Here is a 27,764-nt window from a genome sequence, read left to right as displayed (position 1 = left end):
AAATGGGTAACCTTCAACCTGATGGCATGAACATCGATTTCTCGAACTTCCAGTAATGCCCCCCCCTTCACCATTCCCTCTCTCAGCTTATCTCCTTATCTGCCCATCACCTCCCTCTAGTGCTCCTCCCCTTTCTCTTTATTCCAAGGTCTTCTGTCCTCTCCTATCGGATTCCCCCTTCTCCAGCCCTTTATCTCTTTCACCAATCGACTTACCAGTGCTTTACTTCACCCCTCCCCCTCTCCTGGTTTCACCTACCACCTAGTACGTCTTCCTCCCTTCCCCTCTTCTTACTCAGACTTCTCATCTCTTTTTCCAGTCCTGATGAAGGGTCTTGACCCGAAACGTCAACTGTTCACTCTTTTCCACAGGTGCTGTCTAGCTCGTTGAGTTCCTCCAGCATTTTGTGTGTATTACTTTGACTTCTAGCATCTGCAGATTTTCTCTTGTTGGAAATTCTAAGATGACCTCTTTTGTGAAGAGAGCTCCACAACCCCTTCCAGTTAATTGAATCAACAGCTTCAGTGACATTTAAAACAAAAATGCCCTGTATGTTTTAAACACGAGAGATTCTGCAGATGCTGAAAAATCCGGAGCAACACACACAAAATGCTGGAGGAACTCAGCAGGTCAGGCAGCGTCGAAGGAAATGAATAAACAGTCAACGTTTTGGGCCGAGACCCTTCATCCAGACCAGAAAGGAAGGGGGAAGATGCCAGGATAAGAAGATGGGGAGAGAGGGAGGTGGAGAAGCTGGAAGGTGATAGGAGAAGCCAGGTGAAGAAAGAAGCTGGGAGGTGATAGGTGGAGAAGAAGGAATCTGACAGGAGAGGAGAGTAGACCATGGGAGAAAGGGAAGGAGGGGGACCACCAGCGGAGGCAAGAAGCAGGTAAGGAGAAAATGCAATTGAAGAGGGAAAGGGGAGGGGGAAGAATTACCGAGTGTTGGAGAAATCGATGTACATTGCTTGATGCTGCTCCCTGCGTTTCTCCTAGAATTACTACAATGTGAGCATTATGCCGCTGTGCCTCCAGATCAGGGGGTTCCCAACCTTTCTCATGCCATGAAGCCTAACCATTAACCGAGGGGTTCATGGACCCCAAGTTGGGAGTCCCTGCTCTAGACGGTCAGAACCTACACTATGTTTCCAAGAGCATCTACTCCATCACCAGGATGTGGCGGCTACAGGGACTTTGATAATCACTCACCTTGTTGCAGTGATGCCTCTTTGATAATCGCTTCCCTTGCGGCAGTGATGCCTCTTATAGAGATGCATCTCTGAGGTCTCCTGGTTCATCCTCGCCTTCCCAAACATGAGACTGCATTGGTGATTGAAAGCTCTTCACTACACTATCTCAAATTAAAACTGTGGGATAATAAAGCAAGGGAGCAGATTATGGAACAAGTGATGCAAGTTTGGAGACAGCTGCATTTGGAAATGGCATATTTAATATTGCACCACAGTGGAGCGATCAATATGGATCTAGTCAGGGGAAAATATGGAACTTTGGGTAATTAATTTGCATATGAACTGTGGATAATTGTCAAACAGGAGCAGACAGTTGCATATGGAATTGCCACTGCAGATTCTTGCCAATGGATCTAGCCACGTAAATAATTGCACTGCAGCAGAAAATGGCAGATTGAAATGGTTGGATAAATATGTCACAGTATTGGTAACTGGGTCAACGGACTGGCTGGAAAGCACAGCAGAGTAGCACGTGGAATCAGGAGCTCTGTGCTGTCAATCCCACAGTTTTCATTTGCAACTGAAAGAGCATAGTGAAGAGCTTTCAATCACTGTGTCGTGTCTGGGAAGACGAGGGTGTCCCAGGGGACCTCAGAGCTGCTGAATCTTCACCATCCTAAAAGAAAGGAACCGTCTGAACTGCAACAGCAATGCTATAGGAGGCATCAGTCCTTCTGGAACTAGATCCTTGATTTCCTCACTTGCAGACCCCAGTCAGATCGGATTGGCAGCAACACCTCCTCCACAATCTCCATCAGCACAGGTGCACCACAAGGCTGTGTGCTGAGCCCCCGGCTCTACTCACTTTACACTTATGACTGTGAGGCTAAGCACAGCTCCAATGCCATATTGAAGTTTGCCGATGACACCTTCGTCGTTGGCTGAATCAAAGGTGGTGACGAATCAGCATACAGGAGGGAGACTGAAAATCACAACAACCTCCCACTCAATATGGCAGCAAGACCAAGGAGCTGATTATTGGCTTCAGGAGACAGAAACCCAGAATCCCGAGGCTATGTTCCCTAGTTCTAGTCTCACCTACCAGTGGAAACAACTTTCCTGCCTCTATCTCATCTACCCCTTTCATAATTTTATATGTTTCTATAAGATCTCCTCTCATCCTTCTGAACTCCAGCAAGTACAGTCCCAGGCGACTCAATCTATCCTCACAGTCTAACCCCCTTGTATGATGCCAGCAATCATGGTCTATCCGTGACCACGACTGCCCTTGGCAAATTTTTCTACAGAAGTGGTTTGCCATTGCCTTCTTCTGGGCAGTGTCTTTACAGGACGGGTGACCCCAGCCGTTATCAATACCCTTCAGAGGTTGTCTGCCTGGCGTCAGTGGTCGCACAACCAGGACTTGTATCTATGGTGCACCGACGAAAGTTGGGAAAGGTCAACTGGTATAACAGTAGAAAGTGGCACAGGGAGGATAGAGATTGCGTTGCTGATATGAATTCCATATGGAGACAGTGGCGTAAAATGTATTAGAGTAGAGTATTGTCGACAGAAAAGGACCAAGAATAACAATGTGAGATAGGTGCATCAAAATTTGACAGCGTTCATAGTTAACTGCAAAACGTTGCTGCTGGGTAAATACAGTACTGCAGTAAATAATTTCAAACGGAGCTGAAAGACTAAGTACTTTATTACAGGCAGTTTTCTATATATGATGGGGTAAATATTATACTGGAGCAGGGAAATGCCTGTGGTCTAGTTGGTAAGTGTTTCACTGTGCAGCAGACAGCTGCTTTTTGAAGTACTGGATGAATATTTTGCTGCAATTGTGCAAGAACACAATTAGTTATTAATTCATTGCAGCAGATAGCTGTGCAACTTCCGCAGTTAACAACTGCTTCAATGGTTGCACGTGGAGCAGGCGTGGTACACGTTGCCCAAGTATTGGTGTACGAGGAACTGACAACTTTCGCTGCACACCACACCAGACTGGCCGTAATGCGGAGTGTGGTAAGGGACAACACTTAGCTTCTAAATGACCACTCCGACAACGTTAGCGTTATTTATGTAACAATTAGTGAAAGTCAGCTACCTGAGTGAAGGACCATTATTTTTTCTTCTGCTTCCCCGAGCCTGGCAGCCAAGGTGATCTGTGCCTCCTGCAGTCTGCTGAAGAGAAAGGACACTGTGCTCCTTCATCAGAAATTCACACCAGACTTTGTGCAATAAGACTTAACAATCCAGGGACACGCTTTACATTTTGTTGCAGTCTGTGGAACAATTTGCAGCAATTAGAGTGCGTGAGCATGTTTCAGAGGGATTTTCCAGCTGGGGTTGGCCAGGCGCTCCATTTTTGTCACCTGGCAAACTGGCACCTCCAGCATCCTCAAAGAATTCCCAGAAACAGGGATTCTGTCTCCACAGAATGGCAGGCCAAATATTTGACTGTCCGGCCAACCTTTTTTCACAAAAGGAAGCCCAAACTGTCTGCCTCCATGAATTCACATCCAGTAATAAATGATTAAACACAAGTCACGTCACCCAGTTCAAAGGCAGCAAAAGAATCAAACTAGAGGCCCTTTTTTTTATATATTTTTATCTTGCAACAATGCAGAAGATGGCCTGGAGCATTCTTCCTATCCACTGCTGATTTAAAACTAAGCCATAACCCAGGCTTGATGCTTTCTTCATGTTTATTCATGTTCACAGTATTTGGACACGGTTATTCATCATCCCTGTTACAGCTACCTTTGCCTCAATTTAGCAAACCACAGCGTTATCAGGTAGACAACTTTTGATTGGGATAAAAGTCTCAGAAAGCTACCACACACACTGGGCTCTCAGCAAGCACTCGTGTCCTTGCAGTAATCTGACGAAGAATGCAGGAACGGTCCATCTGTTCTTTAGCTCCGTGTTTGCGGCATTATGTGGTTGTTTTGAAATCATAAAATCTTAGCAAATAGTTTACATTGGTAACAGCTGCTATTCAGAGAGATTCATACAGGGATTCTGTGGTGACCACGACCACATGCCAACAGTGGCTTCTTCACCAGATCACTGAAATGAGAGTTCGGCTTCAAAGAAACGGGGAACGGTGGCGTAAGTCGACAGAAGAAATAAGAGGGAGGGGAGGAAGGCACAGATACATAAAAGGAAATTAACTGTAGTAGAGAGAGAAAAGAGAGATGCAGAAAAAACTGAGAAGGGCAGGAAGGAGAGGGAAAAGGGGGAGGGGAAATGGGGTATGAGGGGGTGAAAGAGGGGAAGGGGAAGGTGGGAATGGGTAAAGGGTGGAGGGGGTGGAGGGAGGGGAGGGGGGGAGGGGGAGGGGGAGGGGGAGGGTAGAGGGTAGAGAGGAGAGAGGAGGGGAGAGGAGGGGAGAGGAGGGGAGAGGAGGGGAGAGGAGGGGAGAGGAGGGGAGAGGAGGGGAGAGGAGGGTAGGGGGATGGGGGAGGGAGGATGGGGAGGGAGGATGGGGGGGGAGGATGGGGATGGGGAGGGAGGATGGGGGAGGGAGGGAGGATGGGGGAGGGAGGGAGGATGGGGAGGGAGGATGGGGAGGGAGGATGGGGAGAGAGGATGGGGAGAGAGGATGGGGAGAGAGGACGGGGAGAGAGGACGGGGAGAGAGGACGGGGAGAGAGGATGGGGAGAGAGGATGGAGAGAGAGGATGGGGATGGGGAGGGAGGATGGGGATGGAGGATGGGGAGGGAGGATGGGGAGGGAGGATGGGGATGAGGGATGGGGAGGGAGGATGGGGAGGGGCAGTCAGAAGGGGCAGAAGAGGTGAAGAGACCATGCGAGATAGAAATAAAGGAACCACAAGGCAAAAAAAAGATGAAGGAGCATGAATAGAGGATAAAAACTTTTCCAGTGAGACCACGCATTGTACAACATTAATTATTGCAGCTTTGTGTGTGCTGCCACTCGCAGCCTGGATTAGACTTTCCTGAAGATTTACTGGGCAATTATCTACTTCACATGTACCTTTCTTTTTCTGCCTCATTTTTCTGTGACAGGTTATCGCTTTTAAGTGGTGTGCTGTCTATGATGGTCTTTTGTAATTCTTCAGACACCCTGATCCTAACTGGAGAGGTTTCTGCTGATTGTTCGGTGGCTGTAGAAAACAAGACAGAATTGTGATCATATCTGTACAACACACAAACGATTTGGAATGTTGTTATGCAAATCATTATCTACAACTTACCCAACCCCTTTGAGGCAAGAACTCGTTAAAATACAACAATTTTAACTGCAAGCATAAGCAAACTGAATATAATTGACCCACCTTCTTTGCTCTTTCTCCCAGAGCATTTTTATCACCAGATTTTGCTTTAATTATTATCACATTGTGAATTTAAAAAAATCAATTGGTAATTTAAAAAATATTTCCATATTCGCCGAATTTTTAATGTCTCTTCTGCACTACACTACACGAGTGGGATTTCTACCTCCCAAGTATTTTTTTTAGGGGCATGAATCTGTAAAAAGGAAGCCATATACTAAATTAAAATCTAATTAAACTCCTAACTTATTACACACAAAACTCTACCCCCTCCAAGGTGTGATTGAAAGAAACCAGCCTAGAGAGGGAAGTTTATGATTACAATGTTACAATGTAAACATCAGATAACATTATATAATGTGTGAGAGGACTGGAGATATCAGGGAAGTGTGGGCAGTCCAAGGACTAGTAGGGATTAGAATTTGAGGCCTTGATCGACCACACTGTTGAACGAAAGGTCAAAATTGTCCCATTTAATCAAAATGAACAACAATGAACCACAATTATTATCACTGACATACATTGTGAAATTTGTACTGCTGCCACAAAACAGTGCAATATTTTTAAAAATAATATAAATTACAATGGGAAATAGATCCAGAAATTTCCATCATCCTAAGATCCTCACCACCCAGGCCAAGCTCTTTTCTCGCTGCTACCATCAGGTAGAAGGCACAGGAGCCTCAGGACTCGCTCCACCAGCTTCAAGAATCGTCACAACCCCTCAACTATCAGGCTCTTGAACAAAAGGTGGTAACTACACTCACCTATTGAACATAGAACACAGAAATCGACAGCACATTACAGGCCCTTCGGCCCACAATGTTGTGCCGACCATGTAACCTACTCTAGAGACTACCTAGAATTCCCCTAGCGCATAGCCCTCTAACTTTACTAAGCTCCACGTATCTACCTAAGAGGCTGTTAAAAGACCTTGTTGTATTCACTTCCACTACCACTGTCTGCAATGCATTCCAGGCACCCACTACTTATTGTGTGAAAAACTTAGCCCTGGTATCTATTACCCTCAGTACCTATTTCCAAGCACCTTAAAACTATGCCCCCTCGTGTTAACCATTTCAGCCCTGGGAAAAAGCCTCTGGCTATCCACATGATCAATGCCCCACATCATCTTGTAGACCTCTATCAGGTCACCTCTTATCCTCCGTTGCCCCAAGGAGAAAGGGCCAAGTTCACTCATAAGGTACGCCCTTCAATCCTTGTAAATCTTCTCTGCACTCTCTCTATAGTATCCACATCCTTCCTGTAGTGAGGTGACCAGAACTCAACACAGTACTCCAAGAGGGGTCTGACCAAGGTCTTATATAGCTGTAATATTACTTCACAGCTCTTGAACTCAATCCCACAGTTGATGAATGCCAACACACCACACGCCTTCTTAACAACACTGTCAACCTGCACAGCAGCTTTGAGTGTCCTTTCGACACGGACCCCAAGGTCTCTCAGATCCTCCACACTGCCAAGAGTCTTACCATTATTATATTCTGTCTTTAAATTTGACCTACCAAAATGAACCACCTCACACTTACCTGGGCTGAAGTCCATCTGCCACTTCTCAGCCCAGTTCTGCATCCATCGATGTCCCACTGCAATCTCTGACAACCCTCCAGACGATCCACAACACCCCCAACCTGTGTCATCAGTAAACTTACTAACCCACCCTTCTCCTTCCTCATCCAGGTCATTTATAAAAAATCATAAAGAGGCGGGGTTCCAGAACAGATCCCTGCGGAACACCACTGGTCACCGACCTCCATGCAGAATACGAACCATCTACAACCACTCTTGCCTTCTGTGGGCAAGCCAATTCTGGATCCACAAAGCAAGGTCTCCTTGGATCCCATGCTTTCTTACTTTCCAAAGGAGCCTTGCATGGGGAACCTTATCAAATGCCTACTTTGAACTTTGGAAATAGCTCAGGTCGCTGATGTTTGGGTTGAGTTGTTCTCCGATCTTGCCAATTTACTTGGAATCGTTTCCCCACCATGCAAGAAGACATCATCAGCGCGCTGTTAATTGTGGTGTGTCCTCCAAATGCTGGGCCTTTATATCCCTAAAAATCAGCTGGTTGGTCGTCATTTCAGAAAAGCAGTTGTGATGTGGGGAGGAAATCTTGTCACTGATTGATTGTCGCTGTGGTCTGGAACTTTGTCCGCATCGGCTCATAAACAGGATCAATAGGTAGTGCAAAAAGAGAGAAAAAATAGGTAGTATTCATGGCTTGGTTCATTGTCCGTTCAGAAATCTGATTGGACGGGAAGAACCTGTTTCTAAAATGTTGAAAGTGTCCCATCAGGTTCCAGTACCTCCTCTCCGATGACAGTAATAAGAAGGGAGCGTGTCCTCGGTGATTTGGGGGGGGGGGGTGTCCTTAATGATGAACGCTGCCTTTCTGATACCCCGCTCAAAAAAATTCACATCGCTCGGTCTCAGAGATTCAGTCAATATCACAGTGTATCCTTGAACAACCTTTTGTTCTGACGCCACTCCATTCAAAGATGGCAGCGAGGTAAGATACTACATCCATACACATATCAGACTGGCTAAATATTGGATTAAATAATATAATTCCCAATGCGCTGACCTGCTACTGGGCTCGAAACAATGAATTAAGCAGAACTTTAAAGTACGGTAAACTACATTTCAGAAAGAATCCTAATCAGCAAGGATGAGGCCGACTGTTTCTACATTGTTGTTTCACATGTATGAATTGGTGCTCAAAGAAACCACAGGAACAGGACTAGGTTGCTTAACCCTGCAGATAATTCTGTTGCAGAGTACAACCAACCTGACAAAATTAAAGCATAGATACCCAGTGGTCTGGAAGACTTCCATATGAACTGATTATGACCAATCCAGCAAAGTTCCTAATGGGCCATTGTCATACCTGCCTTCTAATAAAGGCCCTAAGCTAAAGACGTTGCTGCCTTTAACTCAATAAACCCCTGAAGTACGTTGATGGAAGAAAGACATGGTGGCCAAGCAGAGATTCCCGGCCAAAAACTCATGTGGGGACAATTCCACTGTGGATATAGTTAGGATACACTTCAGGGTAATAAAGGAGAATTTTCTTCAGTGACCAGGACATGTCACTGAGCTGAGGCGCTTAAATATAGAGTGAGGGCTTCTAAAACTTTTGCACAGTACTGTATTTGTCAACGTGGAGCAGAGAACGAGTTTGTAAATCTGGCAGGAGCAAAGGATGTTGGGAATGACAAGGGTGGAACAGAAGGAGAGCCAGGGCAGGGGTTGGCGCGGGCGCAGGCACACCCAGCCCTGGGCACCAGGCAACATCATCTGGTTCTAAACAATCGGTTTATTGATCACTACAGAATGTCCCTCTGGGGCTTCCCACTCCCTCCTCTCTCCCTTCCATTTTCCCAACTGTGATTCCCCTCTCCATGCCCCCTTCCCACTCTCAGTCCACAATGGAGACCCATATCAGAATCAGGTTTATCATCACTCACGTAGGTCATGAAATTTGTGTTTTTTTGTGTGGCAGCAGTACAGTACATTAGATAAAATTACTACAGTACTGTGCAAGAGTCTTAGGCACCCTAGCTATATATACACGTCCTGAAGACTTTTGCACAGGACTGTAGCGTTAACGGTCTCTGAGAGCTGTCAATGTGATTTCTTTAATTGGCTATCAGTTTTGATAGTAATGCCTCAAAAAGACGACACCCATCACTCAGGACGTGCTCTCTTATTACTACCAACAAAAACTGGAGGAAGCCAGGATGAATAGGGAATCACTTAGTACCTGAAATGAAGATAAGCTGTGCCAAACTTTGGAGGACAATATTGGAACAACTTCAAAGTACATTGATTATTAAGTTATGTACAAATTATAAAACCTTGGGATTTGTCCACTCACAGGCAGCCACAAAACAAGAAACCTGAAAGAGCCCAATTAAAAAAAAGCCCAACACCGGATATGTGGAGAAAGAAGGAAAATCAAACACAAACCTTGCAAACAATAGGAGCAAGCTACAGCACTCTGTGAAAACAGGTCTAGTGCTTTCCCAGCGTATATGAAGAATAAACTCTTCTCTGGCTTCCAGCCGGGTACAGATATCGATTTTAACTGATGTTTCGATGACAAACTCTGCCATCTTCATCGGGGATGATGCCCAGGTACGTCTAGCCCCGTGGTAATTATACCCCCTATCGTATGTCCCTCCTGATTGGTTAGTCCTCATCCAATCAGGTTTCTGCTGTCCAACCTCATTTACAATCGAATTCCAGTTCTTACTTAGAGCGAGACCTTCGTCTTGCACTCCAAACCAAACTGAGTGCATAGAGACGAATCCCAGAGCAGGCAGAGTAGGCCCATAGCCTCAGTCTCAGTACATCGTACTGCGGCGCAAATTGCCACGAAGCTCACAGGTACGAAGTGCACCGCAGTGCCGCGGAGAAGGAGAGAACGTTGCGGGAGAGCGAGTGGAATCGGCCTGACCGTAGCCTCTGGTGCCAACACCCTGTCTATTTAATCCATCTGGGCCGGCGTTTAAATCGTCCAAACACCAGATCGTGCTGCGGACTAGGACCTGGGCCCCTGCTGTAGCGGCGCGCTCTGGGCTCGTACCCCGCCGCCCAGCCCAAGGCCGTTCTCCACCTTTCCAAACCGGCTCGGCGAGCTGGATCCAACTCCACTCCCAGTTTAGGTGGACGGGCACCGCAACAACTCCCCCCTCAAATCGCTTGCATTGAATTTCCCCCCAAAAAAAAGACATTTTGGAAGCAAGATGAGAACAGCGTGGAACTACGGAATGAAAAGCACCTCAAAAGTAGGAGGCAGCTGACCTAATATCACATCATTTGAATTCATGTTTGGTCTAATCACCTGGTGCCCTTTTCCAGATCTGAGCGGTCACCGCGTGCCCTCGTTTCAAGCTGAGAGCGAGTCGTCCGCTTTCATGATGAAGATGGGTCGTGGTTGCATCTGTATTAAGCTGTAACTGCAGCAGCACTGTTTACAGAAGTTGACAACAAATGGGTATTCGGCTTTGTTAAAACAATGCAGAAGTTGCTTCCAAGAAACATCAAAAAACCAGATGGCAACACTTCACATTAAAAGTCTGCTTACAAGGGTACTAAATCTTATCACTGCTGTAATGGCCTAACATCCGATCCGTATAAAGCAGCAGCTGTTTAGTAATACCATAACAACATCAGTATTTATTTGGATTTTAATACAGCCGTAAAACAACTAATTAGATTCTGAGTATTAGCTTAAGATTGTGTAATGCAGTATTAATTTGTAATAATTACTGGCTATGAATAAAAATGCCTTGTCGCCTCACTGAATGATTATATTTTGATGTTTTATCCTGAGTCTCGTTAAATTAAACTTAATTCAAATAATGAAATCAATAATTGAGTAAATTCGCCGAATTTCTGTGTTAACAGCTACTCTTAGCAGATTGGCCAACCTTTTGATATTTTACAATTGACCTGAAGTTTACATGAAACAAGTTGAAACACTCAATTCTAATTTTATTAATTTTAATGCCAGAAAAAAATAGTATTTGATTGACTTGTTGATGGAGGAAGGGTATGGTGGTGATTTTCGTGCTGACTGAGGCAGCAAGAACTCACTTTTTCTTTTCTGTTTTTGCACTATTTTTAATACATTATTTTTTCTACTGTAACTGATTTATTTTTCCATATCTATCAGGTATTGTATTTTACTACCACCTCTATTAACAAATTTTATGAGATGTGCCAGTGATATGCTAGTCCTGGCACGTGGACGTCAAACTTCTAAACTTTTAAAAAATTCAGGTTTTTTATTTTTTAAAAGTTGACAACTCTCTACAACACTGACACCACAATCATCACAAGGAAACGTTGGAGATGGATTGGGCACGTGCTGAGATGAGAGGTCAACTTCATCCAAACAGCACTTCACTGCGCCCCTGAAGGGCAGAGGAAACGCAGGAGACCAAAGACAACTTGGTGCCATACCACAGAGGCAGAAATGAGGACCCTGAGCCACACCTGGGGCACAATAAAGATGGCCAAGGACAGACAGAGGTGGAGGACCTTCATTGTTGCCCTAAATGCCAGCGATGTAACAGAGTAATTAATAACACTAACACAGAGTTCATCCCACCATGAACTAAACCCTCCATCCGTCAGTGTGCTGGTTGAAACACTACCCTAGCCCTTTGAGATTTACATCTTTCGATCAGTGGCAAAGTGATGTCTGTAGCTAATCTTCTGCTCCTCGTTTCAAGGTTATTCCCAAAGTTCTCAGTGCCTCATTAACGGTGACATCTTCAACTTTCCTTCAAGCAAGGATCCATTTTATTCAAAGAAGGAAACATTGCACTGTGCGACTGGTCAGCACGCTCCTTGTCCATACTAGAACGGGATGGAATGAATGGATGTTGGTAAGAGGTATCCTAGCCGGTTGCTGCTGATGGAACAGACGACAGGACTTGTGAAAATTACACGACAAGTGTGAGAGAGTTCAAGGAAGGGAAACCACCTTGGCGATCCCCTCTTCCCGAGTTTAGACAAGTACACCAAGATGCTTTGTGATTTTGTCTGATCTGTTGTTCTGGAGTGATGCAGATGCTGGGAATTCCCATGAGGCGGGGAACAGATGAGGCAGTACCGCATCACAGCGGTTTACATGGTATCTTACAGGACAGGCAATTCCTGACGCTACCTGTAAGGAGTTCATATATGTTCTGGTGTCCTCCCACAGTCCAAAGATGTACTGGTTGGTAGGTTAATTGGTCATTGTGAATTGTCCCATGATTAGGTTGGGGTTAAATTGGGGTTTGCTGGGCACTGTGGCTCAAAGGGCCAGAAGGGCCTATTCCTCTCTGTATGCCAATAAAGAAATCCAATTGTCCTCCGGAGCAGGATAGAAAAGAACATTATCATCATTGCTCAAGACAAGATCATAGTACTACCAATCCAGTGTAACCAGAAGTTTCAGGGGGAATTCCTTGACTGATATTATGGACAGGTAATGAAGCTGCATCAGCTTCCAAGTAAACTCCCCAACCTGACCCAAAGATCTAAACTAAAATACAGAAAATGTTGGAAACAACACGTCAAATACTTGCCATGAAGGGAGAAAGACGAAATTAACATCTCAGGTCAAAGACCTTTCCTCAGAACATGTCGTTCTTCTTACTCGTTTCAATTGCCAAAGCAGGCTCTGTGTTAACTCGAGCTTTGGTGGGTCAAAAGGCTTGACTTCATTTCAAATTTAAAGTTCAAAGTAAAACCTATTATCAGAGTATAAACCTGCCACCACATACAACCTTAAGATCCTTTTTCATTAGTGCAGTTGCTGCTCTGTGCATATTTGCTGATCCCCAACAATTCTGGCCAGAAGTTTGTTGAATAAGGCATATACATACACAGAGGTGGCATTGGTGATATTTTCTGAGATCCCTAGTAAGGGTGCTCATAGGTGGTGTACCAAAGGAGGCGTAAGGCGCTCCTTCCTTCCGTTAGCCCACAGGTCACCCATGGGCAAGGTGTAGCACCTGCTTAGCCCCCTGATCAGGGTGATGTGAAGCCATGGGAGCAGGTGGTGGATGGTCGTACGAGCAGTTGGTACAAATCACAAGTCTTGGTTATGTGACCACTGACGCCAGGCAGACAATCTCTGACACAGTATTGATAATGGCTGGGCTCACCTGTGTTGTAAAGACACTGCCCAGAAGGAGGGAATGGCAAACGAGTTCTGTGGGAAACTTGGCAAATAATGCTCATACGACCATCCACCACCTGCTCCCATGGCTTCACATGACCCTCAGCAGGTGCTACACCTTGCCCAAGGGCGACCTGCAGGCCAGCGGAGGGAAGGAGCGCCTTACACCTCCTTTGGTCGAGACGTACCTCCACTCCACCACTCAGAAATACACACAAAATGCTGGAGGAACTCATTAAGTCAGGCAGCATCTATGGAAATGAATAAATAGTCAACGATCTGGGCTGAGACCCTTCTTCAGGACTGGAAAGCAAGGGGGAAGTCACCAGAGTGAAAAAGGTGGGGGGAGGGTAAGAGAACTAACTGGAAGGTGATAGATGAAGCCAGGTGCTAAGATAAGAAGAATCAGGTTTAATATCTTTGGCATATGTCATGAAATTTGATGTTTTTGCAGCAGTATTCTGCAATACATAATAATAAAAATGAATTAAAGTAAATATATATATGTATGTATATAGTTTCATTAAATGAGCAGTGATGTAGTGTTCACAGGTTCAATGTCCATTCAGAAATCTGATGGCAGAGGGGAACAGGCTGTTTCTGAATCATTGCCCGTGCGCCTTTTGGTTCCTGTACCACCTCCTTGATGGTAACAATGAGTAGAGGGCATGTAACCTTGGTGATGGGGGGTCCTTAATGCTGGATGCTGCCTTTTGGAGGCACTGCTCTTTGAAGATGTCCTGGATGCTTGGGGAGGCTAGTGCCCCTGATGGAGCTGACTGAGTTCACAATGTTTTGCAGCTTATTTTGATCCTGTGCAGTAGCTCTCCCAATACCAGACGGTGATGCAGCCAGTTAGAATGCTCTCCACAGCACATCTGTAGAAATGTGAGTGTCTGAGGTGACATACCAAATCTTCTCAAACTCCTAATGAAACGTAGCTACTGTCGTGCCTTCTTTGTAACTGCGTCGATATGTTGGGCCCAGGACAGATCCTCAGAGATGTTGACACCCAGGAACTTCAAATTGCTCACTCTCTCCATATCTGATCACTCTGAGGACTGGTATGTGTTCCCCTGTCTTACCCTTTCTTTATTCTTACTGACATAGAGAGCAAGGTTGTTACTGCAACACCACTCAACCAGCAGATATATCTCGCTCCTGTACGCCTTCTCGCCATGATCTGAAATTCTGCCAACAATAGTTCTGTTGTCAGCAAATTTATACATGACATTTGAGCTCTGCCTAGCCACACAGTCATGGGTGTAGAGGAAGTAGAGGAGGGGCTAAGTACACATCCTTGAGGTGAGCCAGTGCTGATTGTCAGCGAGGAGGAAATGTCATTTCCAATCTGTGCAGATTGTGGTCTCCCAGTTAGGAAGTTAAGGATCCAGTTGCAGAGGGAGGTACGGAGGTGCGGGCTTTGGAGCTTTTCAATCAGACCTGTAGGAATGATGGTGTTAAACGCTGAGCTGTAGTCAATAAACAGCAGCCTGCTGTAAGTATTAGTATTGTCCAGATGATCCAAGACCTCGTGAAGAGTCAACGAGATCGCATCCGCTGTGGACGTACTGTGGAGATAGGCAAACTGCAGTGGGTCCAGGTCCTTGCTTAGGCAGGAGCTGATTCTAGCCATCACCAGCCTCTAAAAGCACTTCATCATTGTAGATGTATGTGCTTCTGGAGTGCGGTAGTCGTTAAGGCAGCTCACTAGGCCTGTTCTTGTTGGGCAATGGTATAATTGTCACTCTTTTCAAGCAGGTGGGAACTTCCAACTGTAGCAATGAGAGACTGAATAAGTCTTTGAACACCCCCTCCAGTTGGTTGGCACAGGTTTTCACAGCCCTACCAGGTACACCATCAGGGCCTGTCGCCTTGCGAGGGCTCACCCCCCTTGAAAGACGTTCTAATGTTGGCCTCCGAGACAGAGATCACAGACTCACTGGATGCTGCAGGGTTCCCCACAGCTAATAGTTTTATTCTCCCTTTCAAAGCGAGCACAAAAGTTGTTGAGTTCATTTAGGAGCGAAGCAAAACTGACATTCACGATATTAGGTTTTGATTTGCAGAAGTAATGGCCTGCAAACCCTGTCAGAGTTGACAAGTAGGTGCGAAAGGTAAAGGGCTGGAGAAGAAGGAATGTTTAAAAGGAGAAGAGAGTGGACCATGGGAGAAAGGGAAGAAAGGGGGGCACCGGGGTAGGTGATAGGCAGATATGCTATTGGTCTATGGCCTCCTCTTTTGCCACAATGAGGCCGCACCAGGGTGGAGGAACAACGCCTCATATTCCATCCACGGTGCCTTCAATCTGATGGCATGAACCTTAATTTCTCCTTCTGTTAATTTTCCCCCCCCTTCCTCTTCTTCTATTCCTCCCTCTGGCTTCTTACCTCTTCTCACCTGCCTATCACCTCTCTCTGTCGCCCTTCCTCCTTCCCTTCCTCTCATGGTCCGCTCTCCTCTCCTATCAGACTCCTCTGTCTCCGGCCCTTCACCTTTCCCACCGATCAGAATAGAAAGGAGAATTCTCTATCTTCAGCAACCTCCTAACAACTATACGTGCATGAATGGGGAGTGGGTGTAGGGTTGATTGCAGAGATAATCCTCATATATTGGGCATGCAGAGATTCTCAGAAGTCCTGACTTTTCATGACTTGTTTTTGCTGTAGATACACTCTCCCAGCTCAAGGGGCCTGGACCCTCCTTCAGTGAGTCGGAGCAAGGTTTCTGGGTCAAAGTAGTCCAGAACAGACAGGAAGAGATCAGACTCAGATTCTGAAGAGTCAATGCTGTCAGCATCCATGTGGAATGACTCAAGCTGGTGGAGAACTGGGCATGCACATGCTGCAGTTAAAGATGGCGGTGCTTCTTCTGGTTAGAGAGTCAAAAATGGATGTTGGTGTGTATAAAAGGCTGACAAAATAGCAGCAATTTTGCATTGTTTAAATAACTTACATCTAATGCATTAAGCACGGGAGAACTGCGGCAAGTCTCCAACACTGATATAAACTAAAAATTATTACAATCAGCTTATTTTTGTCAAATACATAACTGTACAAGTCATAATCCATTTAAATAAAACTCCTTAGTTTGATGCCGTCTGGGAATAATATGAGCAAAAACTACACAGCTAGTAAATTTAATATTCTCACTTTCATATTCCACATGTCTGTTCTTCTGAAGTGTTTGGTCTTTCAATCTGAATCTCACACAGAATGGGCTGTGAACCACTGATCACAATTATCTGTGACCAGCTTCACACCGTGCAATGAATTGTAATAGCCCCTGAAATAGTCAACTAGTTCTACGTCGAGCACACACAGGAAATCTACAATAAATCTATCAGTGCCTGCTTATGCGCTAAGTTAAGGTAATGGCAGCCTTCGAAAAGCTGCCCCTACGATATTTGCCTCAATGGCGGCCAGTTGTTTGGCTCGTCTGTGGTACAAATCTCGCACCTTGGAAAGGGAGCCCAATGTTGGAAGAACTATTAAGTAGACCAGCTAGGCAGTAGCTTGATATTGTCAGTTTTTACAATATCACACCATCATACAATCATCAAGCTCTACTGTACAGAACAGGTCCTTCAGCCCATCTAGTCCATGCCAACTGTAATTCTGCCTAGCCCTATTGACCATGGCTCTCCATAACCCTCCCATCCACATACTCATCCAAGCTTCTTTCAAAATGCATCCACCACTTCCACGAGCACCCCGTTCCACACATGCACCACCCACTGAGTGAAGCTCCCCCTCAGGTTCATCGTTCACCTTTCACCCTTAGCCTGTGACCTCCAGTTCTAGGCTCACCCATCTTCAGCTTGCATGTACCTTATCTATACCCCTCAAAACTCTGTACACCCCTCTGTGCCCTGCCGTTCACTGTGCAAGTCCTACCCCTGCTTTGCCCTCCCAAAGCGCAACACCTCACACTTGTCAGCATTAAACTCCATCTGCCATTTTCCCAGCTGATCCATATCCCGTTAAAGCTTTGATAACATTCCTAATATCTCAGCTAACATCCCAGATTATGTCCCACCGGAAGAGGTAGAAACACACAGAGTAAAAGGGAAATCCTGACAACATGGGAATTCATGAGGCCCAATGCCTAATACAGCTACAAGTCAAAAACCAGCCATCGTCTTCTCAGGGAGAGCTTGAGATGGGCAAGCTTTCATCCTTGCTAATCTCCCAAGCTACTAATAAACATTTATTTTTAAAGGATAGAACAATTTCATTTCACTCCCAGTTTGGGCACAGACGTACAGGGAAATTCCCTCAATTTTGTCCCAAGGTGTGCTTGAAAGTCATTCTACGACCAGAGACACAGAGAATGCAGATGCGGTTACCTGAAGTTACAATGAAACTGCTGGAGAGACTCAAGTGGCTTGAGAAGTATCCGGGGGAGGGAAGGAATGGGTAGCGTTTCAAGTCAAATGGTCCTGGTGCAGATAAATCCTTCCTCACCCTCCGCCCCCTTGCCCCGCTGCCATTCAACCACTGAGCTCCTCCAACTACTTCTCCTTTGACCCTGGTGTAGGACGGTTTTTTTAAACTTCACACCAACACAAATCTTGCTTGTAGCTCTCCTCACATCTGCAGCTTATCCAATACCTCAATACTTAGTAAAAGCTAGCAATCCCGATGAAATGGAAACCAAACAGCATAGTTTGCTGGACTGAGTTTTTGGCTCTAATATTACACACAGTTCTTATACACAGCAAGAATGTACACATTAAAAACATTCAGAATTAAACTCATTTCCATCCCGAATTAACAGCCCCCTGAGAATATTACATTATTACAAAAGATGATTTTGAACCCTGATTCATTTGGTGAAAACCTGGCTGTTATCATGGTTTAGTGTACTCATATCCCAGTTAATGCAATCTTTCCATTGTACTGAAAATATTTATGTGCTGCATAACTGATTAGCTGCAGAATCTGTGTTCAATCAGTGTTTTAATAGCTCAGCACATTTATGATAATAAATTTATTGATACGGTAATTACCTTGAATTGACATATAAATACGATTTCTAATTAAAGTGAAAACCACTAAAGAGTTGGCTTCACTGGAATTAACTTCCATGCAGAGAGGAGCCACAGAGCAAGCACTGTATGCTTTCTGCTCAACGATAAAACAAACTCTATAGATCATTTGTCACTGAGCAGATTGGCCACACGAAGGAGATCAAGGCTATCATGTTAAAAAGATAGCACCTTTCCAATCATCATATTCCCAGGCAGTTCATTGTGGATGATGAACTTTTATAATGATCACGAGCAGGATATGAATGCCAAGGCTGTCCTCGTGGAATATTTGTTTTTAAAGCATCTCACCCATACCTTCAACTGTCTGCTTAATTACAGGACCCGTCCCCGACCTGAAAGTTTGCATTTCTGGTTTGCAAGGCACAACCACAGTACTGTGGTCTGCTAACAGGACTTAAATGTCAGAAAACAGGCCCGAACAGATCATTACTGCTTCACAATGCTGCCGCTAATAATGATGAATGAAATCAAAGGAAACTTAATACAGCTTTACAAAAGAGGGGTCATAATTTACCGGTTTGATTACTGGTTGGGTTGAGTTGATCTCCGATCTCGGCAATCCATTTGCAAATGTTTCGTCGCCGTACGAGGAGACATCCATCATGAGTGCGAATGAACAGTGCACTGATGACGTTCTCTCCAGTGGTGACAAAACGTTTACAAGTGAATTGCCAAGATCAGAGAAACAGCTCAACCCAACCACCAACCACCCGAGCTACACATTTTCCAAGTTATTTTCAATTTGAGTTTTCTGAAGGTGGCCCCATGTTAACAAGTATTTAAAGTCAACTTGGATTTTCATAAATCATTTGATAAGATACCTCACAGTCGCCCATTTAATTAGTGGGAAGCTGTTCCAATTTCTAGAGAACTGGCTGAAAGTCAAAAGATGCTAGCACTGGTTGTGAATCTGTCTGGGAATCAATGTTATGGGGCCATTAATTTTCAACATCTGCATCATTGAACTGAACAAAGGTGCAGAATGCAAGGACCTGCAGGTTTGAAAATGAGACTGATACTTGTGCTGCTTTGAGGAGAAGAATTAAATACAAGGAGGTCTCCAAGTGTTTGAGACATAGGCATCCATTTGGAAAGTCACATCTAATGCTCACTAGTGGAACAAGAAGCAGAACTTTAGCTTGTGGTGAGAGACAAAGATCTTGGTTTCATATATCGTCATAGCATTGGGATAGCAACCTAGAGGCACAATTCAAGGACTGCAAGCAAGTTGTCATACTTAATTCAGGTGACATTTGGATCAACACCAGAAAATTATGAAAATCTCTAGAGCTCCTGAAATAGTCAACTGGTTGACTAATGTCGTATTGCTCCTTTGCACAAAGATCTAAACATGCCCAATATGCAGGATTGTAAATAACCTGAACAGGCTCTCATTTGCAACTCTGACATTGTACCCGTATAAACTTACGGTAATCGAGGCTTGGTTAAATACATGTTCCTTCTCGTTAAATGCAATGCAATATTGGCACTTGCTTCAAGGGGAATAGAATATCAAAGCAAGGATTATCAAATAAGGAATACCAAAGCAAGGAATATCAAAGCTGAGGCTTTATAAGACACTAGTCAGGCTGCACTTACAGTATTGTCAACAGTTTTGGGCCTCATACCTCAGAAAGGATGTGTTGTCATTGGAGAGGGTCCAGAGGAGGTTCACGAGGATTATTCCAGGAATGAAGATGTTAACATGAGGAGCGTTTGGCAGCTTTGGGCTGTACTCATTGGAATTTAGAAGAACGTGGGGGGTTCTCATTGAAACCTACCGAATGTTGAAGGGCAAACAACAGGAATTCTGCAGATGCTGGAAATTCAAGCAACACACATCAAAGTTGCTGGTGAACGCAGCAGGCCAGGCAGCATCTCTTCGTACAGTTGACATTTCAGGCTGAGACCCTTCGTCAGGACTGTACTTCGACTGTACCTCTTCCTAGAGATGCTGCCTGGCCTGCTGCGTTCACCAGCAACTTTGATGAATGTTGAATGGACTAGATAGGGAGGATGTGGAGAGGTTGTTTCCTATGGTGGGGGTATCCAGAACTAGAGGGCGCAGCCTCAAAATTGAAGGGTGACCCTTTATAACAGAGGTAAGGAGGAACTTTTTTAGCCAGAAAGTAGAGAATCTGTGGAACGTTCCGCCACAGATTATGATGGAGGGCAGGCCCGTGTGTGTATTTAAGGCAGAAGTCGATTGGTCAGGGTATCAAAGGATATTGTGACAAGGCAGGTGTATGAGGTTGAGTGGGATCTGGGATCAGCCATGATGGAATGGCAGAGCAGACTTGGTGGCCTAATCCTGCTCCTATTATGGTTTTATTAGTCCAAGCTGTTACACGTTCTCACATTCCAATATCTTTCACCAATGTTTGTCTGAATCCAGTCTTACCCATAGGCTTCACCTCCCAGTGTTGGGGATTCAGTGAAACAATTGCTATGGGAATGGTACATGGTATCCTTCGAACTCATGGCTGTATAGGAACCCTGGGAAAGTTGCTGGCTTCAGATGATTTGACTGTAATCAGTGCAGAACCTTCGCTTGGTATGACCTTTCACTCAAGGTTGTGAAAACGCCTGTCCTCGTGAACAGCTACCTGACCTTTCATACATGTCAGGGCAGTATGGTAACAACACTTTAAAGTACTAGCGACTCGGGTTCAATTCCCGTTGAGTTTGTAAATTCTCCCTTTGACCGTGTGGATTTCCTCCGGGTGTTCTGGTTTCCTCCCACAGTCCAAAGCCGTATCATATGGTAGGTTAACTAGCCACTGTAAACTGTCCCGGGATTAGGCTACAGTTAAATTGGAGATTGCTGGGCGGCACAGATTGAAGTCTACTCCACGCCGCATCTCAATTAATAAGCAAAGTTTGATAACTTAAGCAACTGTAGAAAACTATCAATACAATGCAAAAAAAAAATTATTAATTGATACTTTCACATCAATCACCACTTCCACAATCTCTTCAAAATACAGAAACCACGTAGCCAGACACAACTTTTAAAAGTACAAATTCTGCAGATAGTTCATTATTTGAGGGCTTCCCTGCAACAGGTTTATTAATCGTCTGGAGTTTACCATTTACCTTCGCAGCTGAGCAGCTCAGATTGTTTCTTACAGCACTTGAAGGTCTCCTTCTCTATCTGAGTCTCGGGTTCATTGTGTTGGAGTTGGAGCAGCGTCTCCTCCAGATTTCGAGCTATTTCAAGAGAAGGGGTAGGATCTGGAAAGAGTTATTACAGAAAGGGCCTTTATGGAGTCATCTGACAATTACAGTTGTGCCAATATTTTGATAGTTTCAAAGCGATGTACAGTTTTGTCAGTCTTCGGTTAGAATAAGATAAAATGCTTAGCTTTTGAAAGAATACTCATGTTAATAAATGTACCTAAAAGTTAGCCAGGTTTTCAACTGTTAAATTAATAACTAGTCCCTTTGTAAAAGAATGTTTCATCTTCCTGGACTCAAAGTTTCAATACGTTATCCATTCGGGAATCTAAATGAAGCTTCACAGTACAGCAAAGAGCTTACAAATAATTATTAAAAAACACCTTGCTGATTGACTGAGATGCACACACTGATAAAACGTACTGGAAAAATAAAATTCTATGTTTCAATGTACAAGCTGACTTCTATCTCCAGGAACAGGCAAGCCCAGAGTATGGAATTGGGTGGGTCAAAACAAAACCCAAGAGAGGTCGAGATGTTGGCGAGAGACACTGGGAGTAGATGGAGATCCCAGAAGCAGTAATGAATTTAATGATCCAATCCCTTCTGTTCGTTAATGTGATATCAGCAATATTGTAAATTAAGATGAACTTAACTTTATAATATAATGCTCATTCTAAAGGGAATACAATTACAATTAGTGGAGAGATGTGCTTAACTGTGCAGAGAACTTTGGGGCATAGTGGGCTAATAGTTACATCACTGGATTAGCCAAAGTTCTGGACCATAGATCTGAAACCAAATTCCACCAAGGCAGCTGTGGAATTTGAATGCTATACCTGCCCATTCACCTACTCCCTCACCTCCATTCAAGGCCCCAAACAGCCCTTCCAGGTGAGACAACACTTCACTGGGAATCTATTGGGGTCGTCTATTGTGTCCAGTGCTCCCTCCTCTACACTGGCGTGACCCAACGTAAATTGGGGCCGCTCTGCCAAGTGCCTCCACTCCACCTGCCAAAAGCATCATTTCCCGGTGGCCAGCCACTTTAATTCCTGTCCCCCTTTCCGCTCTGACACGTTGGTCCATGGCCTCATCTTTTGCCACTATGAAGCCACACTCAGGGTCACGCCATATTCTGTCTGGGTAGCCTCCAACTTAATGGTACGAACATTGAGTTCTCCTCATGGTAATTTATTTCCCTCCCACCATCCCTCTTTTCTTCTGTTCCCCACTCTGGCCTCTTACCTCTTCTCACCTCCCCCTGGTGCCCCTCCTTCTTCCCCAGCCCTTTACCTTTCCCACCCACCTGGCTTCACCCATCACCTTCCAGCCAGTCCTCCTTCCCCTTCCCCTTCCCAGCGCTGAAGAGGTGTCTCGAAACGTTGACTGTTCATTCATTTCCATAGATGCTGCCTGACTTACTGAGTTCCTCCAACACTTGGGGTGTGTTGCTCTGGATTCCCAGCATCAGATCAATCTCGTGTTAACAAAATAAGTAATCCCAGAATCTGAGTAAATAAAATGCTAGTCTCGACAATGTTACCCTTGAAATGACCAGATTGTGGTTTGTAAACTCAATCTGCTTTGGGCAGGGAATCGACCATCCTCAACTGGTCTGGCATGCAGATTACTGCAGACTTACTCTCTGTAGTGGACTTTTAATGCATTTTTCAGTGCAGGGGCAATTAACAAAGGACAATTAACAGCAGCCATAAATGAGTCAACAAATAAAATTTTCTACAGTCTGACCACCAACAAGTCTAACTTTCACTTTAACTTTGCACCAAATAAATCAAACTCAATTTCTAATTGACGTTGAAACAGTCTGGCGAGAAACTGCAAAAGAAAACACAAAGTGAGATACATCAGGCCTTCCTCCGAACGACAGGCTGCCATATGGCCAGCTTAGCTGAGCTGAGAACTCCTGCTTCAAGATTTTTCAAGGGCTGAATGGACACCTATCCATCTGAAATGGGATCGACTGAAAATTGTCATTGGGATGAGAAATAATTTAAAATATATTCATTAAAGAGGACTTAAAACTGGTTGAATGGAACTTTGTTATCTGAACAAACTGCATCCTAACCACATCAACAGTCATAGTAGTTTTTAAGCTGCATATTAAATGATATGCAAGGGCCCAGAGCAGAAAATCTATGCACAAGCACACTTTGGTGTCTATTTGCACATCTACATATGTTCCCCTAGGAACAGAGAAAATAAAAATTGCACGGAGGCTTCAAATCAGAGAACTTACACATTTTCTATTGATTATTCAGATCCAAAGACAGAATGAAAAACTATTATACTATATCTGCTGAAATTTACTGTCTGTGGACCTCTGTGCTGTCAAATAGATTTTCTAATCAAAGTCCCTGTTAAATTATAGCCTTGATTGACAGAATGCCACACAGATCAGAAGGTTAGAGGACAAGAAAGCAGAGTGCAGTAGAAAGCAAAATAAAGCTTTAAGGTATACTTCAGTCAAACCTCAGACATGCAGATTACAGAGCTGTTAAAGAGGCACAAATATGGACGATTCTTAACTTGCAAACGAAGCAACTATTCCGTGCTATAAATGTTATATTGTTTAACCTCAAAAAATTAAATTAATTCAAAGGAAGACACGGGAGGCTGAAAATACTGGTGTAACTTCATCTTTAAGTGAGGTGCGCACGTATCACATGGTAGCGTGATGACGCAAGCAATTCACGTATTTATACATCTAATCTGCAATTTATTTAAATGAACAAGAATATATATAAATAACAGGCCGCAGGCAACCTTATCATTTCTTGAGCATTTTTGTCTTTTTTGTTATGAGGCCGAGTTGATAGCACAGATGTTCAACCGAAGCACAGACGAAAAGCGTGCAAGGAACCTGCTGGATTTGAACCTGGGATCACTTGCCGCAAAGTCTGGTGTGGATGCCACTACACCACCTGCCAGCATTACACAAGACTACTCAAATACCACTGAAATTACTAAATACACAACAATAAACTAGGTGTAAAGTGACTAAAAAGCTCATTTTACCATTTGTTTTCAAGAACGATACAAAATTTGCAATGTTTTGCTGGCTCAGAGGACGTGGCTGCTGTGCTTGCCTTTGGAGTTCCTATTGCTGTGTAGAAACAGCACTGTAGTGCTGATTGGTTCATCGTTTGTGGCACAGATTTCTACTCCATCTACTTGTCTTAATTACCAGAGAGAAAGATTCCTAATTGGATATGACAAATCTTAATCAAAGATGGAAAATTCCAATCAAATCTGGACAGTCAGGGACCAAGACAGCAAAAACATGCAAACCTACGCATCAGTAATCTGAACCTTGAGGCAATCTATTAAAATCTTTTCAAATAACCGTTACAACACTAGAAGTGAAACTATAATTAAGTTTGTGTTGTCCTGAATTTGAAATTTTATTTTCAAATAAACCGTATTTGATCACACTATGTAATGCTAACGACTGTAGGCAAATTCCAAAATCAGATTTCTTATAAGTGAGCAGCACACATAAATTGCTGGAGGAACTCAGAGGGTCAGACAGCATCTATGGAAATAAAATGGCTGGAGCAAAGGAGCTAATGGCGCCTAACGGTGACTCCTTTACTTGCATCTTCGGAAACAGCTCTATTTCTACCTTTCATATCTCTATTTTTCCCTTTCAGGGTTCTTTTGAAGACCCTGACCTGGAGTTACACGCTGACTTCGGTTCTTGGCGGGAATGGGATCCGCTCTCGGGGTCTCACGACTGGCCGTTATTCGAGATACCAAGGACGCGGCCTAGAAGATCAGCTCGCCTTTGGAGTTCCGGGATTTCATGGCTCTGGAGGCAGTCGGTGCCTCTGTAGGAAATCGTTGTGTCGTGGGAGACGGGAGATGGAAAGCAGCAAGCCGGCTGCCGGCTGTGTACCCAGAGACCGGAGTTCTTCAGGCACAGGGCTCGGAAAAAGCGACCCATCGGACTTTTAACGTTATAAATCAGCGAGTTGTTTGTTATGTCTCCCCTCTCACTGTGAAACAGGGATACCTCTTTTTCCCTTGTTAGGGAGACAGAGAGCCTGTGGTATGTCGAATTACTGGGTGAACGAGTAGTCTATGGAGTACTGCAAGTCTGTGTCTTTATTGATGCTTCGCTGCACACTTGAGTGCTCGGTGGGAGGTGCCGATGCTTTTTTATTTGCTGCTGGGGGAGGGGGGATCGTTGTTTTGCTGCTGCTTACGCATGTGGGGGGAGCTGGGGGGGCCTTGGGGTCTAACATTTAACTGTCATTCATTCTTTAGGGGCACTCCTCTGTTTTCGTGGATGGTTGAGAAGAAAAAGAATTTCAGTATGTATATTGTATAAATTTCTCTGACATTAAATGTACCTTTGGATAAGCAGTCAACGTTTTGGGCTGGGGCCATTCATCAGGACTAGAAAGGAAGGGGGAAGATGCCGGAGTGAAAAGGTGGGTGGGGATGGGGGTGGTGGAGGGAGTTGTCAGGTGTTTGGAATATAGTTAACACTTTTTCATGATTTTATTACACAACATTACATGCTCTTACTCAGGTGGCTCTGCAGCCTCTTTATTCCCATTCATACCCTTGCAGAACCAGCAGTTATTAATTCTCCAAATGCCCTGGTAGATGGTGACAATGATGTGTTGAACTACTGCAGTTGTCTTGTGGTCCCACACCGCCAGGTTTAGGAACAGTTATTACCTTTCAACCGTCAGCTCCAGAACCAGTTTGTACAGCTGCATTCACCCTAACTCTGAACTGATTTCACAACCTACGGACTCACTTTCAAGGACTCTACAACTCATGTTCTCAATATTATTTACTTACTTGTTCATTTATTTATTTTTAAATGTGCAATTTGCCTTCTTTTGCATATTGGCTGTGCGTCAGTCATAGTGTTTTCAGACGTTCACCGATTCTACTGTATTTCTCTGTTCTACTGTGAATGCCTGCAAGGAAATGACTCTCAAAGTAAATTTTTTTTAAATCAAAGTACATATATGTCACCATGTACAACCCTGAGATTCATTTTTCTGTGGGCATACTCAGCAAATCTATAGAATAGTAACCATAACAGGATCAATGAAAGATCAACCAGAATGCAGAAGACGACAAACTAAATGCAAATATAAGTAAATACCAATGAATAATGAGAACATGAGATAAAGAGTCCTTAAAGTGAGATCATTGGTTCTGGGAACATTTCAATGGAAGGGCAAGTGAGTGTAGTTATCCCCTTTTATTCAAGAGCCTGATGGTTGAGGGGGTAGTAACTGTTCTTGAACCTGGTGGTGCAAGTCCTGAGGCACTTGTATCTTCTACCTGATGGCAGCAGCGAGAAGAGAGCATGACCAGGGTGTTGAAGATATTTGATAATGGATGCTGCTTTTCTACAACAGCGTTATATGGATGTGCTCAATGGTTGGAATATATGGTGACATATATGTACTTTGATAATAAATTTACTCTGATCTAGGATCTCACTGTTAGCAATAGCTGAGAAATTGTGGTCATAATGAACAGAACAGTGCTAAATATCTAAATCAGCACTGTGTTACTTGTGGAACTTGACAGTGGTGACACTAACATACACCAGCTAAACACCAGCTCCAACCTGAGACCACACTTAGGTTGGAGGAGCAACAGCTTGTATTCCATCTGGGTAGCCTCCAACTTGATGGCATGAACGTCAATTTCTCGAGCTTCCGATAATGCCCCCCCTTCACCATTCCCGTTTCCCTCTCACACCTTCTCTTCTCACCTCCCTCTGGTGCTCCTCCCCATTCCCTTTCTTCCATGGTCTTCTTTCCCATATCAGATTCCGCCTTCTCCAGCCCTTTAACTCTTCCACCTATCAACTTTCCCTCAGCTTCACCCCCTTCCCCTCTCCCAATTCCACCTGTCACCTGCCACCTTGTACTTCTTCCTCCCATCCCCCCCCCACCTTCTTACCCTTCCTTTCCAGTCCTGATGAAGGGTCTCGGCCCGAAACGTCGACTGGTTATTCCCATCCATAGATGCTGCCTGGCCTGCTGAGCTCTTCCAGCACATTGTGCATATCGCTCTAGATTTCCAGCACCTGCAGTACCTCTTGTGTCTGTACACCAGCTATACTTGTCTCTAGTTGGCAAAGGTCATGAGCCTGGGAGGTGCTGCCGAGAAGCATATCGATATTTGCAGCAGGTTGACAAAGGATCTTGATAATGTAAACACAGTGGTCCACTGCATCAGTAGTTGGCAGAGTACAAGATTCAAGCAAGTTACTTTCCCTTGGGTGATAAAGTTTCTGGAAAGCCTTCTCCTTCCCACCCTCCCCCCACCTTCTTT

General features: G+C 44.4%; 1 protein-coding gene across 9 annotated transcripts in view; it reads right to left on the bottom strand.

Moving 5' to 3' along the window:
* cux2b (cut-like homeobox 2b) overlaps positions 1–27,764 on the bottom strand; it is a 361,816-nt gene that overhangs the window by 83,055 nt on the left and 250,997 nt on the right. For 7 of the 9 annotated variants that reach the window (XR_011883734.1, XR_011883735.1, XM_072248032.1 and 4 more), the window contains 3 exons: positions 21,348–21,485; positions 5,199–5,328; positions 3,304–3,380 (listed from right to left, as the gene is read on the bottom strand). Coding sequence is in view for 7 of the 9 variants with exons in the window: in XM_072248032.1 (XP_072104133.1) it covers positions 3,304–3,380; positions 5,199–5,328; positions 21,348–21,485 (345 nt within the window). In the remaining 2 variants the exon portion in view is untranslated. The remainder of the gene's footprint in view (positions 1–3,303; positions 3,381–5,198; positions 5,329–21,347; positions 21,486–27,764) is intronic. The other 2 variants (XM_072248033.1, XM_072248035.1) reach the window with 2 other exon arrangements.

The sequence above is a fragment of the Mobula birostris genome, chromosome 31, assembly GCF_030028105.1.
Source record: "Mobula birostris isolate sMobBir1 chromosome 31, sMobBir1.hap1, whole genome shotgun sequence".
NCBI lineage: Eukaryota > Metazoa > Chordata > Chondrichthyes > Myliobatiformes > Myliobatidae > Mobula > Mobula birostris.
The sequence above is the reverse complement of the archived record's forward strand: the minus strand, read 5'-3'. Positions and strand labels throughout refer to the sequence as shown.